This window comes from Scatophagus argus, chromosome 18, assembly GCF_020382885.2.
Source record: "Scatophagus argus isolate fScaArg1 chromosome 18, fScaArg1.pri, whole genome shotgun sequence".
NCBI lineage: Eukaryota > Metazoa > Chordata > Actinopteri > Scatophagidae > Scatophagus > Scatophagus argus.
In genome coordinates this window covers 7,885,960-7,900,760 of record NC_058510.1, presented here as the reverse complement: position 1 = coordinate 7,900,760, position 14,801 = coordinate 7,885,960, and the positions used below count along the sequence as shown (strand labels likewise).

At 41.9% G+C, this 14,801-nt stretch overlaps 1 protein-coding gene across 6 annotated transcripts in view; it reads left to right on the top strand.

The window, feature by feature from the left end:
• Positions 1-14,801, top strand: part of dlgap1b (discs, large (Drosophila) homolog-associated protein 1b) — an 84,509-nt gene that overhangs the window by 34,298 nt on the left and 35,410 nt on the right. For all 6 annotated transcript variants that reach the window (XR_006841513.1, XR_006841514.1, XM_046372107.1 and 3 more), the window contains 2 exons: positions 9,185-10,322; positions 12,296-12,510. Coding sequence is in view for 4 of the 6 variants with exons in the window: in XM_046372107.1 (XP_046228063.1) it covers positions 9,252-10,322; positions 12,296-12,510 (1,286 nt within the window). In the remaining 2 variants the exon portion in view is untranslated. The remainder of the gene's footprint in view (positions 1-9,184; positions 10,323-12,295; positions 12,511-14,801) is intronic.

Below are 14,801 nucleotides of genomic sequence, written 5' to 3'. Positions count from 1 at the left end.
GTTCCTGCTGAAGAAAAACAGCCTCAGTATTCAGAGTCAAGCAACAAGGCCCCAGTCTTGAGTCTTTGACAGACCTAGGCTAAACCTGGGTTGACAGGGGACATAATTGAGTCCATTTTGATGACATAAGCCTTGCTGATCCCGTTTAGTTGGGAATTTTCATGCCCTCTCCGTGTCACCAGGTTTTGATATGAGGTCAGCTGGGAGCTAGCCGCTAACCGTCAGCACACTGGGCTCACCTGGTCTGACACCTGCTCTCTGTGCAGGCAGCATGTTTGGTTGAGGCTCAAATCTCCACAGCGTGCGGGGAGAGCTGGAATAATGCCTCCTAGCCACTGTGCGAGTGTGTGTGCATCTGTATTTGTGATTGTTTTCCTTGTGTATGTGTGTGTCGCATTGAATATACATCCACCAGCATTCATGCGAGAAGACAGCGGGTTAGATCCCCTCTACCACCACCGCTCGCCCCTCTTGCTCAGTTGGATCTCACTCCCAGATCTGTCAGGCATCTGTTGACGTGTCCTCGATGTGACATGCCACCCTCAGCGAAGGAGAGGCACAAATCATCCAGCTTTTTCTTGTCATTTTACCCGAGTACCTCCCTTAACCACCTTGTGACCTCTGCCTGCAGAAGTTAAGCAGATAGCCTTGCATTAGTCTTAGAGATGGAGTCGAGCTAATCTCATCAAAAGGCTTCAGTTGGTCGTCCGTCCGTTACATAAAGTGTTTCGAGCCCAGAACACCGATGCAGGGAAGCCAGCATTACGGTTAAAAGAAACAGATGGCTAAATTGTTTTTTGTTTTCTTTTGGGTTTTTTTTTTTTCAGTTTTGTAATTATTTTCTAAGCTGCAGGGAGTTATTTCATTACAGCATTACAGGCACAAGTTATTATTTGGTATTAGACCTGCATTTTGTTAATGAAATATTTTATCTTTATTTAGCACATATTGTTTCATTCACGTTTAATGACTCGTTTGTCAAAGGACAGTAGTTGGTATTTAGACCTCATCAGCTAAAAGCATATTAGCACACATTAGCTGTGTGCACTTAAGGTCAGCTCTGTTTCCTGACATGTAATTAACTGTGGAATCAGTTGCTTGAAATCACCTGACACTCTGGATGCCTCTGGCAGCGGTTTGATGCTAATGCTGCCTGACAGTAGCAAGTGACTGTACTGTGCTTACTGTACAATCAAAGTGCATGTGCACAGCCGCGCTGCTTGTTCCAGCAGTAAATGTTGGGTTGCATTTATTTTTATAGAACAATACAAGAACATTTCAAGTCACATGCGATGAGGAGTCACATTTTTTTTTTGTGAGAAGGCAAATCATTAAAAAAACAACAACAACAACACAATTATCACTTGAAACACGCAGCGAAGCAGCTAAATATACTCTCAGTTTGTTTTGTGAAGTTTAATTGTCCGTGTTCAGTTTATTTGTGCTGCTTACAAGCCACTGTGGAAATGGCAGCTATAATGAAGAGGCAGCAGCGCTCTTATTATCAGCTACAAGCTTGCGAACACATGAGAAATGCCACAAGGAGGAAACAGTGAGCCTTACACCAACATTAGCAGCATTAGCAACTTTTTCACATGTGGGTCATGGCTGCAGCTGATAGATGAGGCTGCAGTGTGTTATGTAGAACATGCACAGAGGTGACACACGCACACACACACACACACACACATGGCCCTGACTCTACAGGGTTCGATTTAGTTATCACCGACACAGCACTATGCCACTTCCACACAGTCCAGGATTCGTTGCCCCAGATTTCACAGCTCTTAAGAGAAAATATAAACATGAAGGTTATTATTCTATGTGTGCCCAGTTGTAAATGTGCATATCCAAACATATGTGGATGCCTTTTACCTGATAGTTTAGTAGTCTGTATTCTGGCAGAGCCGGAAAAGCAGTTCGAACATGATGATGACTTTGAGAGGAACCAAAATGGCCATTAAGGCAAAATGAAAAAGTATTCCACTTTCATACCACATAAACTCATGATTAAACCCATTTTTTTTTTTGTCACGGTAAGGGAATAATTTGGAAATTTTGAAATCTGCTCTCTATTCCATACTCATCACTCATGTACAGATGGGTGACACAGCCGCAAAGTTAATGTTAATGTTAATGTTAATAAGGGAATAGGCCACCAAAACAGCTTCAGTATTCCTTGGCATGGCACGCTGTTTAGAGGCCGGGGCATGCTCGAAATGAGGCAGGCGTGTCTGACCATGTCTAAATGTAAAAAGTGTTACTGTCACACTTAATCCTTTGGTCATAGAGAAGGACAAGTGTAGACATGCTCACTTCTCTGAGGGGCTGTTTGTCTAACCTGCCACCCCACCTCTTAATTTTGGTACTCATCGAACTGTTCAACGATCGCAGCATTGTGGATAAGATTTAAAACGGTATGGAATCTTTCTTCATAGGGTTAAGTCTTATAAAGGAGCCACCAAACCATGTTATTCATTGTTTTTTAAATATTCTTTCTCTAATTTATCTCTCCTCTTTAGTACATACTGAGCTTATTTCTGTCACAGTTCATGTTCATTTTAAGAGGAATACTGCAGAATTTAAACTCAACCATGTGTCTAAGTGCTTAAATATTTTTTCACATTACATTTAATAGAGATAATTTAAGAGAGATGATATTCCTTAATTATTTAGTATTACTTATATTTTTCTTTAACTTTTTTTATCTCTATTGCTAGAATAGATAAGACTGGGGTTTGGTCATATTTCCCTTGCATGTCCTGTGGAAACATGAAGATATAAAGCACAAGAAATGGCTAATTCTGTTGCTGTCCACACACACACGGTCCCCGAGCTGTGGGTACATGAGTTCTCATTAGCTGAGGTGAAAACACATTGTCTTCCCCCAGAAAATCCCTTTGTTTCCATGGTGACGCTGTCCTCCCTTGTCCAATTTCCTTGTCTGCTTTTTATGGATATCTTTATTGATTTTATTATTTTTTTTTTTTCAGATCTGTTTATTAGCTTTATGTTCATTTTAAATGAACAGAACAAATTTTCACAAAAAGCATCACTCCCATTATCCAATAATGCAACCTTCTCTGTAAAAGAAAAAGAAAAACTTTCAGAGTAATGAAAAAGCTAAAAATATAGGTAAGTAAAGGAAAAAATATAAAAGAGATGAAGGCGTTCAATCCAGTCCTAATCCTGTTCTCCCTTGCTGTTCACAGCCAGGTCACTCTTGCTGGGATACAAACTACAAGCTCACCTGGAGTCGTGTTTATTAGCTAAATGGAAGAAAGGAGTCTACATCTTAAAAAAAATCCTTCAAATTATTATTGTAAGCCAGTTCTTCTATCTATTGTCACCTTAATCTATTTATATACATATATATATTTATATGTATACATATATATCAACCTTCAGCTCATTTTGGAAGGCTCAAAACTGATCTCATATAACATTGTTGTCCTCTAAAACACTTACTCTCGTTTGGCCCCTGGGAAAAAAAATAACATCCATAATCAATCATCCTTGATATGTGTATTGTCCTTGGAGCTTTTTAACTGTGGAGCCAAATAAAGGCCATTATTATTTGGAGCTCGCACAGTGATATTCAGAAATAATTGAAAATGGGAAAATTAACTTTGTGAAAAATACAGCTGTAACTTAAATCACTAGAGTAATGTTCTGGCCCAACACAAGAAACAATATGGCTGATAATGCAGGCGTTAAGGCTGTCTTATGTTATGTTTTTCTTAGCTAATGTTAGCATGAAGCAGCTGTATTTTAGCAGTCAGCCTAACTTTAGCTACGATTTTTCCATCTATTGTGTTGTTATCTCCCAAGTACAGATGGCAAATTAAATTTCAAATAAAAATGACACCTTGATCAGGTATAAGGGACATGTAGTATTGTCAGAAATGTATATTCTTATAATAGCCAAAATGAAACTACAGTGAATATGGCTTTATTTTGACAGGGTTTTGGAATCACACTTCTCTGTGATAAAGCGCAGAATTTAGTTAAATCCTCTGAGAGATCACATTCATATACAGGACTTTATATCTCACTGTAAATGGCACCCTTTAATGTGAACTGATAGAGCTGTCTTCTTTATCCTTGATTCCCGCTATGCTATGCCATGATGGATTCAACCTTCAGCCATGCAGTATCAATCTCAGTGGAGTCATGGCCTTTTGTTATGAGTCAAAGCCAAGTTTCAGGTCCACTCAGTTCAATCTTTTTCCTTTTAACATCAAGGGATTCAAGAACGTATGCGTTCATCTTTATGGAAAAGGGAAGAGGGCTTTTCAGCGCAGCAATCTTATTGTCAGGACTTTTGTGGTATATTATTGTAGTTCATGCATTTTCATATGCATTAGTTTATATATCCATATGATATATATCACTTATCACTTTATATCGCTTTGATTAAAAATAAATAAGCATATCAGATATGGCACATAAAATCATTGCAATTTTGAAATGCTTTTGTTGAGCTGTATACACTTTGAAAACCTCTTAACATAACGTTAAAATGACCTTCAAATCCTATGCTTGGTGGGCTCAGTTGCTTCATTTTCAGCAGGTTGATACTATTTTCTATGTTGTTGAAGTTCTGGAAACAAGTAATGTGAGTCTCAGCAACAGCTCTGCCTGCGACAAACAGAATCAGGCTTTCTCTAGACTTAATGCCTTTGTTAATTTGTTTACCTTCCTCATCGCTGGAAGAATTTGTCTCCAGAATGTGGTCGGCAGCTCCTGAGCTATAATTCAACACTGTCACTCCATTTGTCAGAGAGAGCCCTGACAGTCAGTCTAATTAGTTTGGTTGTGACAAAGGAGCTGTCTTGTGGAAACCAGGAATATCAATCCATCCATGAAGGCATGTGTTTTCATAATGCAGCCAATACAGCAGGCAGAAACATGCCTGCATGCATGCAAATTACAATGCAAATATGTTACATAAGCTGTAATTTTTTTCATACATTAAAGATGTGCTGCCTGACATCTTACTTTACTCTGTGAAAATTTTGAAACACATCTGAAAAACCTATGAAGAGAGGAAATTGATAGAAATAAAATGCTTCCATCATTCCATCCTGTTTAATGGAGGAACACATTCACTCTCCAACACAGACAGGGCTTTTATCAGGTCCGATATTGCTGTTGTTGACATTCATGTATTTTATGAAGCGCATCGTCTAAACCATAAGCAATAATTTTCAGTTTTTCTTCAAAATGTTGCTTCGCAGCAGCCGAACAAGACAGTCAAGGGAGACCGTCATCTATCATTTAAGAGTCATTTTAACAGTAAGGCATTAAAGTTAGTGCTTCTCGGCCTCCCCTGACATCCCTAAAAGCCACTTTTACATAATCTGGAATCGCAAAAAAAAGAAAAGAAAAAAAAAGAAAAACGAGTTCCCTCAACGGCTTTTTGGCCCCTGGTTGTCTTTAAAATGTTCTACGACATCATTGTCGGGGGGATTTTTTTTATTATTTTAAAAAAGCACTGTTCACACATTCACAATGAGAACATCCTCCATGTCTCTGTTACTGCTGCCAGCTGCAGCTCTCTGATGTGTGTGTGTGTGTGTGTGTGTGTGAGTGCGCTTTTCATTTATGATATTAAACCGTCAAATATTCATGTAATTAAATATTTATATATACGGGGGAGTTTTGTTAAAGTTGCCGTGAGTGGGTCTGTTTAAGTGGCTCCACAGAATAACTTAATATGCCTCACATGTTTATTTGTCTGCCTGTAGCCCAGTTTTTTGTTGTTGTTTTGTTTTTAATGTCACTTCTTAAAAAGATTCCGCTAGATTAACTTCTTCCACTTGGAAAAGCATAATGCTAATCGTGTTTATTCTTGAATAGGCTGTTCAATTAATCTTTTTGTGCTTCCAAAGGGTCCCTTCACCCAAAAGTGAAAAACTGTGGGAGTTTTGGGTTTTATTTGACGGGGTTTTGAGAGATATCGGTTGCTGACGCTCACACATAGAAACACATATCTATCCAGTGTGTGCAGTAATATCAAGCAGTAGCCTGGGAATGCAACCCATTGCAGGATCCAGGGCAAAACTTCATTTGACCAGAAAAATAGAGGTACAGTGCTGTACTCTTTCTTCTTCTTCCACACAAACATACACACACATAAGATGAGCTACACGTCCACTGAGGTGATTTGATCCCCTATGGAGAGGAGTCTGGTAATGTTTTCAACCTTTGGAGAAATCATTGCAAGGTTTGAGAGAGAAGAAGCAATCTTTTGTAGCCCTGTGGCCTCAAAGAAGCTCTGGAAGCTCAAGACCTGTCTTGCAACCAGTGTTTGATGTCGACTGAGGAAGATAGACTAACTGCAGCCCGTACAGCAGTCTTTTAGTTTGCCAGCAAGAGAAACCGCAGCAGTCTTCTCACACTGAGGCATATCGATTTCGCCACTTCCTACAAAGACGGTATGCAGTAAATCAATGTTAGTTTGCATTTTCATACCACCTTTGTTTATTTGCTTTGGTGTGTCCCAAAGCTAAGGGTGACGTAAAGAAAATTAGGAGTGGATTTGCCCACTTTGTGATTGCATCCAAGTATGGCTACTGTGTTAGATGATAGAGAAGGTAAAATCTATTTTCTGTTTATCTCTTCTGAACCCAAAGAAGCATGGCATCTAAATGGAATTTACCCTGCTGTGCTGATGCAGTGCAGGTCCTAATGGGTATTAACATTCAGAGCTTGACTTGTTTTATCTACTCCTGCATTTTGTTTGCACACCTTGCTGTTCAGCATACAATCACTTTAAATGTAATAAAGTCTCAGCGGTTTTCTCAGCCTTTTCACACAAGCAAAAGGGGCAAGCTGTTTGGATTTTCTCAGTGTTTTTTTTTTTTGTTTGTTTGTTTGCTATTTGGTTTTGAGTTCTGGAAACAAGGTTTTTAGTTAGGGGTCATACTGCCATGTTATTGTACCGTTGGTTGTGCTCAAGACAACTGTCCAATCATAACTTAGCAAGTAGAAATAATTGCAGCCTTTCCAAGAGGCAGCTAAGCTGCAGTTGTTAGCATGTCTGGCTAACTAGCTTACAACTTTCAGTATGGTTATTTATTTGGTTATCAGGCAGCAGAAACATAGGGGGCGTGGCCTATCAATCAGCCAATTAGCAACATGCATGGATTGACCACTTACAATCCAAAAATGATTACTTCAGTTGTTTGTGTGCTATATTGAGGTTGGTTTGACCAGACAAGTAAAGACACAACTGGGTCAGTCAGCTACGATGGACATACAGCATAACGCATAACCACAGCTGCCTATGAACTTTACTCATGTCACTGTAGGCCATACCTGACAGACATGAGCAGCAGATCCTCCTCTTCTTGTTGTTGATAAACTGCACTTTACAAGCTAGCAGCATCAAAATTCAGCATGGATATGCAGCCTGTCAGATACACTATGTATTGGTATATGTGTGTGTGTGTGAGTGTCTACGTGTGGCCAACAGGCAGGAAGCCAGCATGACCCAACTTCAGCTTTTCAGCTTTAGTGCAGTGCTGCAGACAGCTGTGCCACAAACACGCTGCTGTGGATCACCGCGAGGGCCTTTTATTTAGGTCACATTCTGTGCTTCAGCGGCCAACAGAAGGGATCTCTGTCAGCTGCAATGAATACCTTTAGTTGGACACAGCCCACTTTTTAAGTGCCCTGCAAGAAGCGGACACTGAAGCGTGTCTGTGTGGCATGTAGTACACGTTTTGTGTGAGTCCACTCTTGTGTGTATACTGCAGATGGCTGCGGGGACTGACCATTCTATATTTTTTCATTTTACCCTAACAATACAAGAGTGACACACTGGCTTAATTCTCTCCTGCAGTGATTTGGACCCCTGGTTTAGTACAGACAAGGAAATTGCTTGAATAAGTTCCCCAATTTTCAATTAATCCAGCATCCATTTTAACAAGTAAATAATAAACTGGACTCTCTCCATTCCATGCATATAAATATATCCCGCATGTGTCCTAAACAGCATCCTCCATTAATGTAAAAAAAACTGAAGTATTTCATTCTGCTGTTCTGTCTCCCTTATTTTCTCTTGTTATGTTTCCTCCCCATCATTTCTTCTCCCCCCCTCCTGCTCATTCTTTTCTTTTTATTTACTACAGTGGCCTTTGGTAGTGCATTATAAATTGCAGTAATGAATTCCCTGCACAGGCTCAGCCGCACTGCTGTCACAGTGCTACACCAGGGTGCGTCGGCTCTTATTATTGTCTCATCAGCTTTACCTCTAGTCCATTGGAAATGATGTGGGTTCAGTGGCTAGCTAGCTACAGCCCCAGATGGGTAAGGAAGGCAGTTTAAGGGCGCTGATGGATGCCATTGTTTTCATGTCTATGGGAAAGGGAAAGGTCGTTTACTGCAGCTTGCCTCGACTAGCCCAGAAGCTGTCAGCTGGGTTTTGCTGGCCAATTAGTTTGCCTGTAGAGGAGAAGTAGAGGTATAGAGGGAAAGTGTAGGATCAGGCTGTGATCATTTGTTGTGTTTGCAGGTGGGTCGGATGTGCCTGCGTTTACAAGGAGCAGGTGTACTATAAATCAATAATAAATGCAATTGTTGAGTACTAGCCTATGTGTTGCATCATCTGTTAAATCATATGAGGGATTAAGACTTTCTGCAGAGGTTGCGTGTGCCTCTGGATTCCCACCACAAATTCCTCATCATATTTTTTGTTGAGTTACACCGATGCTTCATTTCTAATAGCACCCTTGAACAAATATAGTACATGCTTGAGCTGGAAATAGATTTGAACTCTTCTTGATATCTCTTCTTCTTTTGTTACTCTCTGTTTCGTTGATCCCCTGTCATTTTCTTTGCTGAAATCTATCAGAGCAACCAGAGAAGCAGAGGAGGAAGCTTGAGGACAGATTTGGATGTCAGGGACCACATGCCAAGTGGCTGCTATATTGAGAGATTCTCCTTCTGATGTTTTGAAGGACAAAAATAAAAGAATAGATCCAACTCGTGTCAACATCATCAAGTTTTCTCATCTGTGAAGGAGTGCCAAAAAGCATCTTCCTCAAATTAAAGGAGAGGCAGACATTACACTGTGCTTTGTGTGTATGCAAATATGAGATATTTATAATTCTCTTTTTTGTCTCTCTCTTCTTGTTTGTTTGTCTGTTCTTCCTCATGGCTATGTGTTTCTTTGTAGATCTAGTTTTGGGGTCTGTGCAAACTTCCTGTGGCAGCAATTGGATGTGCACAACGACCCAGCAACAATGACAATGAAAGGCCTGTCCAGCAGCCGTAGTCACCACCACACGGTGACCTGTGACCCCTCATACGACTCCATGACCCTGGGGCACTCGGATCGTCGCTCCTACTTCCTCAGTCCTGGGGAGGCTCATCCTTCTGACCACCCCTGCTACACACAGCGAAACTCCTTCCAGTCTGAGTGCAGCACCTACCCTGATCTGGCCAGCTGCACCTTCCCTCGCAGACATTACAGCTCTCACCATGAGCTGAAGGAGGAATGTGGCGCTGTGGTGCCTTATACAGGGCCAACAGGCAGCAGTAAGACGAGTGGAGGTGGTGGTGGAAACAACAGTCGCATCGCTTCTAACCTGTTGGAGCAGTTTGAGCACCAAGCACCTGTACGGCGTGAAGGCTACCACACTCTGCAGTACAAGCGCACTGCAGTAGAACACCAACGTAGTGACAGCCCTGGTCGAATTCGCCACTTAGTTCACTCTGTCCAGAAGCTGTTTACCAAGTCCCACTCCCTGGAGGGGCCCTCAGGGTCTGGCGGAGGAGGGAGTGGGAGGATGAATGGCAGTAAATCCAGTCCTGATGACCCACCCTCCTCTTCTGGCACCCTGAAGCACAGCAAGCGCAGTAAGAGCAAAGACCGGTCCAAGTCAGAGCCTAAGATGCGTACTGCAATCTCTGGCTACTGGAGCTCAGATGACACGCTCGACCGGGAGGTGTGCCTCTACCACCATCACCACGGGGGCAGCAGTGGAGGCCTGCCCTCTGGGGTCATGACCATGGGGCGCCACCCAGAAAAATCCCAGTCTCAGTACTTCATGGAGTCTTACAACACCATCAGCGCCCACTCTCTCAAGACATCCCGCAGCAACAATGATGTGAAGTGCTCTACATGCTCCGGGGGCAGCAGTGGAGGTATGCCTCTAGTGAGCGCCCTGGACAGCCAAGTGCAGCTGAAGAAGAGCTCATGGTCTTCCACTTTGACGGTGAGCAGAGCAAGAGAGGTCTACCAGAAGGCCTCAGTCAACCTAGATAAAGCTCTAGTGAAAGCCGAGCAGGGACGCACCTGCCACTTCCTACAGGTAGGACTGTCGCAACAGCCCCACCTCTTGCATGAAATGCTTCATGCTTCATGAGACCTGTGATGTCAACTGGTCCTCCATACTTCTATATGTTTGCATGTATCTATGTTTGTTTGTGTCTGCCTGAAGAGAACATTATTGGCAGTAAGCAGTGGCCTAGACCTCTTCCTTTCGTTCCCTGTGTTTCATATAATTACAGGTTGAATTTATCCCTGGTATCATCACATCATTTTCTGCTCTGTGTTTGTTTCACTGTGCATGCAAATATTCATACATGAGCATGCAGATGTTTATGCTATTCGTTCTGTTCTGTACATTATGTCAGAAGTCAGATAGCATCAGACAGGGTACTTAGCCTTCACATTAACTCTATCAGAGGAATAAAGCAGCAATCTCATTTTATATCCATCGTCTAACAGGTCAGATTCGTGCACCATCACCATGAGTCAGCATTTATTTTTTTACAGGATAGTACAGGAAAGCAGATGAGAAACACCAGTCTAATCTGTTTTCAGAACATAAATGGCACATTGTCAAATGGGACTACATTTGTGCAGCTGCCGAGAGTGTACCGGTGGTTGTAATAGCAGTGTTGCAGTGTGTGAGTGTGTATATGTTATTCACAGTGCGAGAGTAGGTAGAAAAAATATTCTAGTCCCTATGCTGAGTGGTATCAAGGGGTACCAACAGACGTGTAGTCAGTGGGTGTTCAATCACTGTTTTGCAGAGACAAGACAAATGTTTCAGATTGCATAGATTTCCTCAGGTTGGGGTGAACTGCAACTATAAGGAAGAGGAGAGAACTGGAGAGACAAAGCAGGGAGAATAAAGGGGTGTATATATGTGTGTGTGTGTTTGTGGGGGGTGGGGGATGAGAAAGTACAAGGCAGAAAGAGAGAATGAGGGAGCATAAAAGACAGAGAGAAACTTCTGTGTGGCCATGCATTTTAACAGCCTGGAAAACGGAGCGCGCAGATCAAGGAAGGACGCTGTCGCTGCAGTACGGCAACAATCCTCCCAGCTTAAAAGAGCCATCGCTTTTTTCTAGAAAGATAGATGCGACAGAAAAATGGGATTTCAAGGAGAGCAGCCTGACCAGTTAGTCTGTACAATGCTGTTTTGAATCCATAAGACAAGAACTCAAGTTGTTATTCACTTCACCTACAGGAATCCACTGTTCGATGTTCACACATAGATGTACTCATGTGCCCACACTTATATTAATGCCTATACCTTTTCAGGCGCTTGTGCAACATTCACATGTTGGCACATTTGAAATACGCTGCACTGCACAGTGAGGGTAATAGGATTAAAAAGCATTTATTTTTTTAATGACTTTTTCTCTATAACGCTAAATTCTTTTGACATCATCCCAGATCAGGCCTTTTCCCAAGATGTTAGCACAGTCTGCGTTTGCCCCCTGACATCAAAGTCAGTTTGGTTTCCTAGTTACGCACCAGTCTGTTGAATGATCTCCGTGCACTGTTTTCTCGCTCTGTATCTCATTTCTTTCACTTTAGAACTGGTGTCCTATCAGCCACTCACATTGGGACTGCAGTGGTTCTGCTGAACAAAACCCTCTTTGTTTTCTGTCTCTCTCTATGTCTGCTGCCTTTGACTCTCTCTCTTTTAGATTAGGGCTGGGAGATGGCTTTAGCTCCTTTTATTTTTACCTTCACTAGTGTGTGTGAAAAGTCAGGAGAGGAGACAGAGGCCAGGGCGCTGCGACATTTTGTCAAAACAATTAATACCCCTTAATTTGATATGTCGCATGCAATTCAGGACAGACGGCGAAAGCTTATGGTACGATCGAGCCAGACCCTGATTTGATACTGTGTGATACAGGTATTTATGTCAGGCCAGAGTAAAAATGTTGCAGCCTTTTGTTCATGTGTGAGTGCATCTGTATGAGCTGTCATGTCTGGAGGGTGACCTGTGTTCCCTCTTTACCGTATCTCACCTCATCTCCGCAGGTGCCTCAGGATGATTGGAGCGGTTTTTCTCCACTCGGGAAGGATGATGAGATCCCGTGCCGGCGGATGCGCAGTGGTAGCTACATCAAGGCCATGGCAGAAGAAGACAGCGGAGACTCGGACTGCAGCCCAAAACCCTCGCCCAAAGTTCAGGCACGACGAGCCAGCTACCTGAAGGCCACACAGCCATCCCTCACAGAAATGACCACACTCAAGTAAGTGTGTGTGTTAGGGCTGAAACAAGTCTTTTCATTATCAGTCATTCTCAGTCAATATGAGGAAAAAAGTGAGAAATGCCACAATTTCCCAGTGCGCACGATGAAGTCATAAAATTTCATGTTTTTTCCATATAAATTCTCATGTTTGAGAAGCTCAAGCCAGTGAATGTTTGGCTTTTTTGTTTGAAAAAAATGACTTAAACAATTCACTGACAGCTGGGAAACTGTTGTTGATTCATTTTCTGTCCTCTACCTCGTCACTTTCACTTGTGTTCATATAGTGTAACTGTATATCAGCTTTATGTTTCAGTGGCTCAGTATTCAGTGAGTGCTTCTGAGCACAATGCTCAAGTGTTCATGTGCTGTACAGTTTCCATTAAACAGACGGTAGATAAAGGGAATGAAAGAAGGAGAGAAAACTGGACAAACAGAGTGAGCTGAAAGCAGTCAGCGTTTCTCCAGCATCTGACGGACAGCAGTCCAGCTTGTGTGCGAGTCCTGACTCTCAGATTAATAACTCGCTCTGTGTTTGCAACTCAGACACAAACTTCTGTCTTCATAGCTGGCCTCTGTAGCTCTTCTGAGCCTTTATTGAAAATACATGATGCCTGTTCGTGTACTGGAGTCTCTTCAAAAATAAATACCACGTTCTCCAAAAACTAATTTGAGCTTCCCCATTTGAAGATTTTGGTGAAGTTGTTTCTTGTTGCATAAGGAACTGCTTTGCTCAGCAGCACATTTTTCACAGTGTGAGCTCACAAAGTATTCAGTATTAGGCTCCATAAAGAACATTTCTGTCTCGGCAAAGTTTTGACAAACATAAAACTGACAGCATTGTCCACAACTAGGACATGAATTCACTTAATTAAACTCAGTAGTAATGTTTTCTGACTGCATATCTCTTTCTCGAGGAATAGACAGAATAGACAAAAGAAGAAAGTAATAAATAATAAATAAAGCAGAGATTTTAATTTTATATAACTTGGTTATTATTTTTGTCATTCTTTAGTAGTATGAAGATTGCACTGAACAAGTTCATCAAGAACAAAAAGTAAACAACCCAACAGCCTAACTTCCAGGTTTTAATTTACCGTATAAAGCCGGGCACACGTTTACTGCGCAAGAAAGGGACTACTGACATTTCAGGTGTGTTTAGTACTGGTTTTACTAACTTGTCATAGCTGATAACTCACCAAAGAGATGGGTAAAAATATAAAAAGACACAAGAATCATATGACCAGACTGTCTTAATATAATATGAACTCATACCCAGTGAAAAGATGCTTCATCATCATGACTTGAAAAAGTGAAAGAACTGGATACACAGCAGCACGGGGCTGTGACTGATTAGCTGTGTAATATACAGAGATGAGAAAAACACCAGTGGGTGCTCAGTCACTGTTACTGGTTGCACAAATACAAGCGCACACACACACGGACACACGCGCACACACACACCCTTATGTAAGCGCAAGTGGCACAGCTTGGGTCCCACTAATGACTTGAATTTGGCCCGGGGAACACCATCATCATCTGATGGAACCCAGTGGAACAAACCAAGCTGCAGTGCTGCATATTGGAGATTAGCAGCAGAGCAGCTGACGTCTTCTTTTCACACTGCGCTTTTGAGAGCTGGCACAAGTCTGCGTTACACTCTGCAATGATTAAACAATCAGCTTTGTTCTTCCATATGTCTCAGAGCGGATCTTGTGACCATTGTGTCCTTGACTAGCAATGAAAGTTGTGAAGTTTGATTACTCTCACAGAGTGCTAACCTTCCTCCTTATTAAAACACTTAGCATACAGATAAAACGTGTATTTAAATGGACTGGATTATTCCTGGCTGACAAACAAGCTCAGGAGAAAATGGTATTCCTCCAGTTGTCTTCCTTTTTGCTGCAAATTCATTTATTCCTGGCCTAGATTTTATCATGTTGATTTTTTTTATGTTTCTGAAAGAACAGATATCGTGAATAATAGCTTGCAGTCATCACATCTCTGGCTTTCTGTCCTTGCATCCCTCCAGCGACAGTCATCACTCTGCAGGCAGTTATTCAGACAGTGACTAAGAGGATGGGAAAGAGAAGGTAAAAGGAAATGGAAGATAGGAAAGCCAGAGAAAAGTAGCTCAAATGAGGAAGCAGGGGAGCTGACTGACAGGAAAGAAAAGGTGAAGCAAACAAGGGAACAAAGTAAGATGATGGAGAACGGGAGAAAAATCTGATCCAGGATTATAAGGACACTTGGCAATGCAGAAGAAATCACCACGACAACGTTAGCCAGTCCTG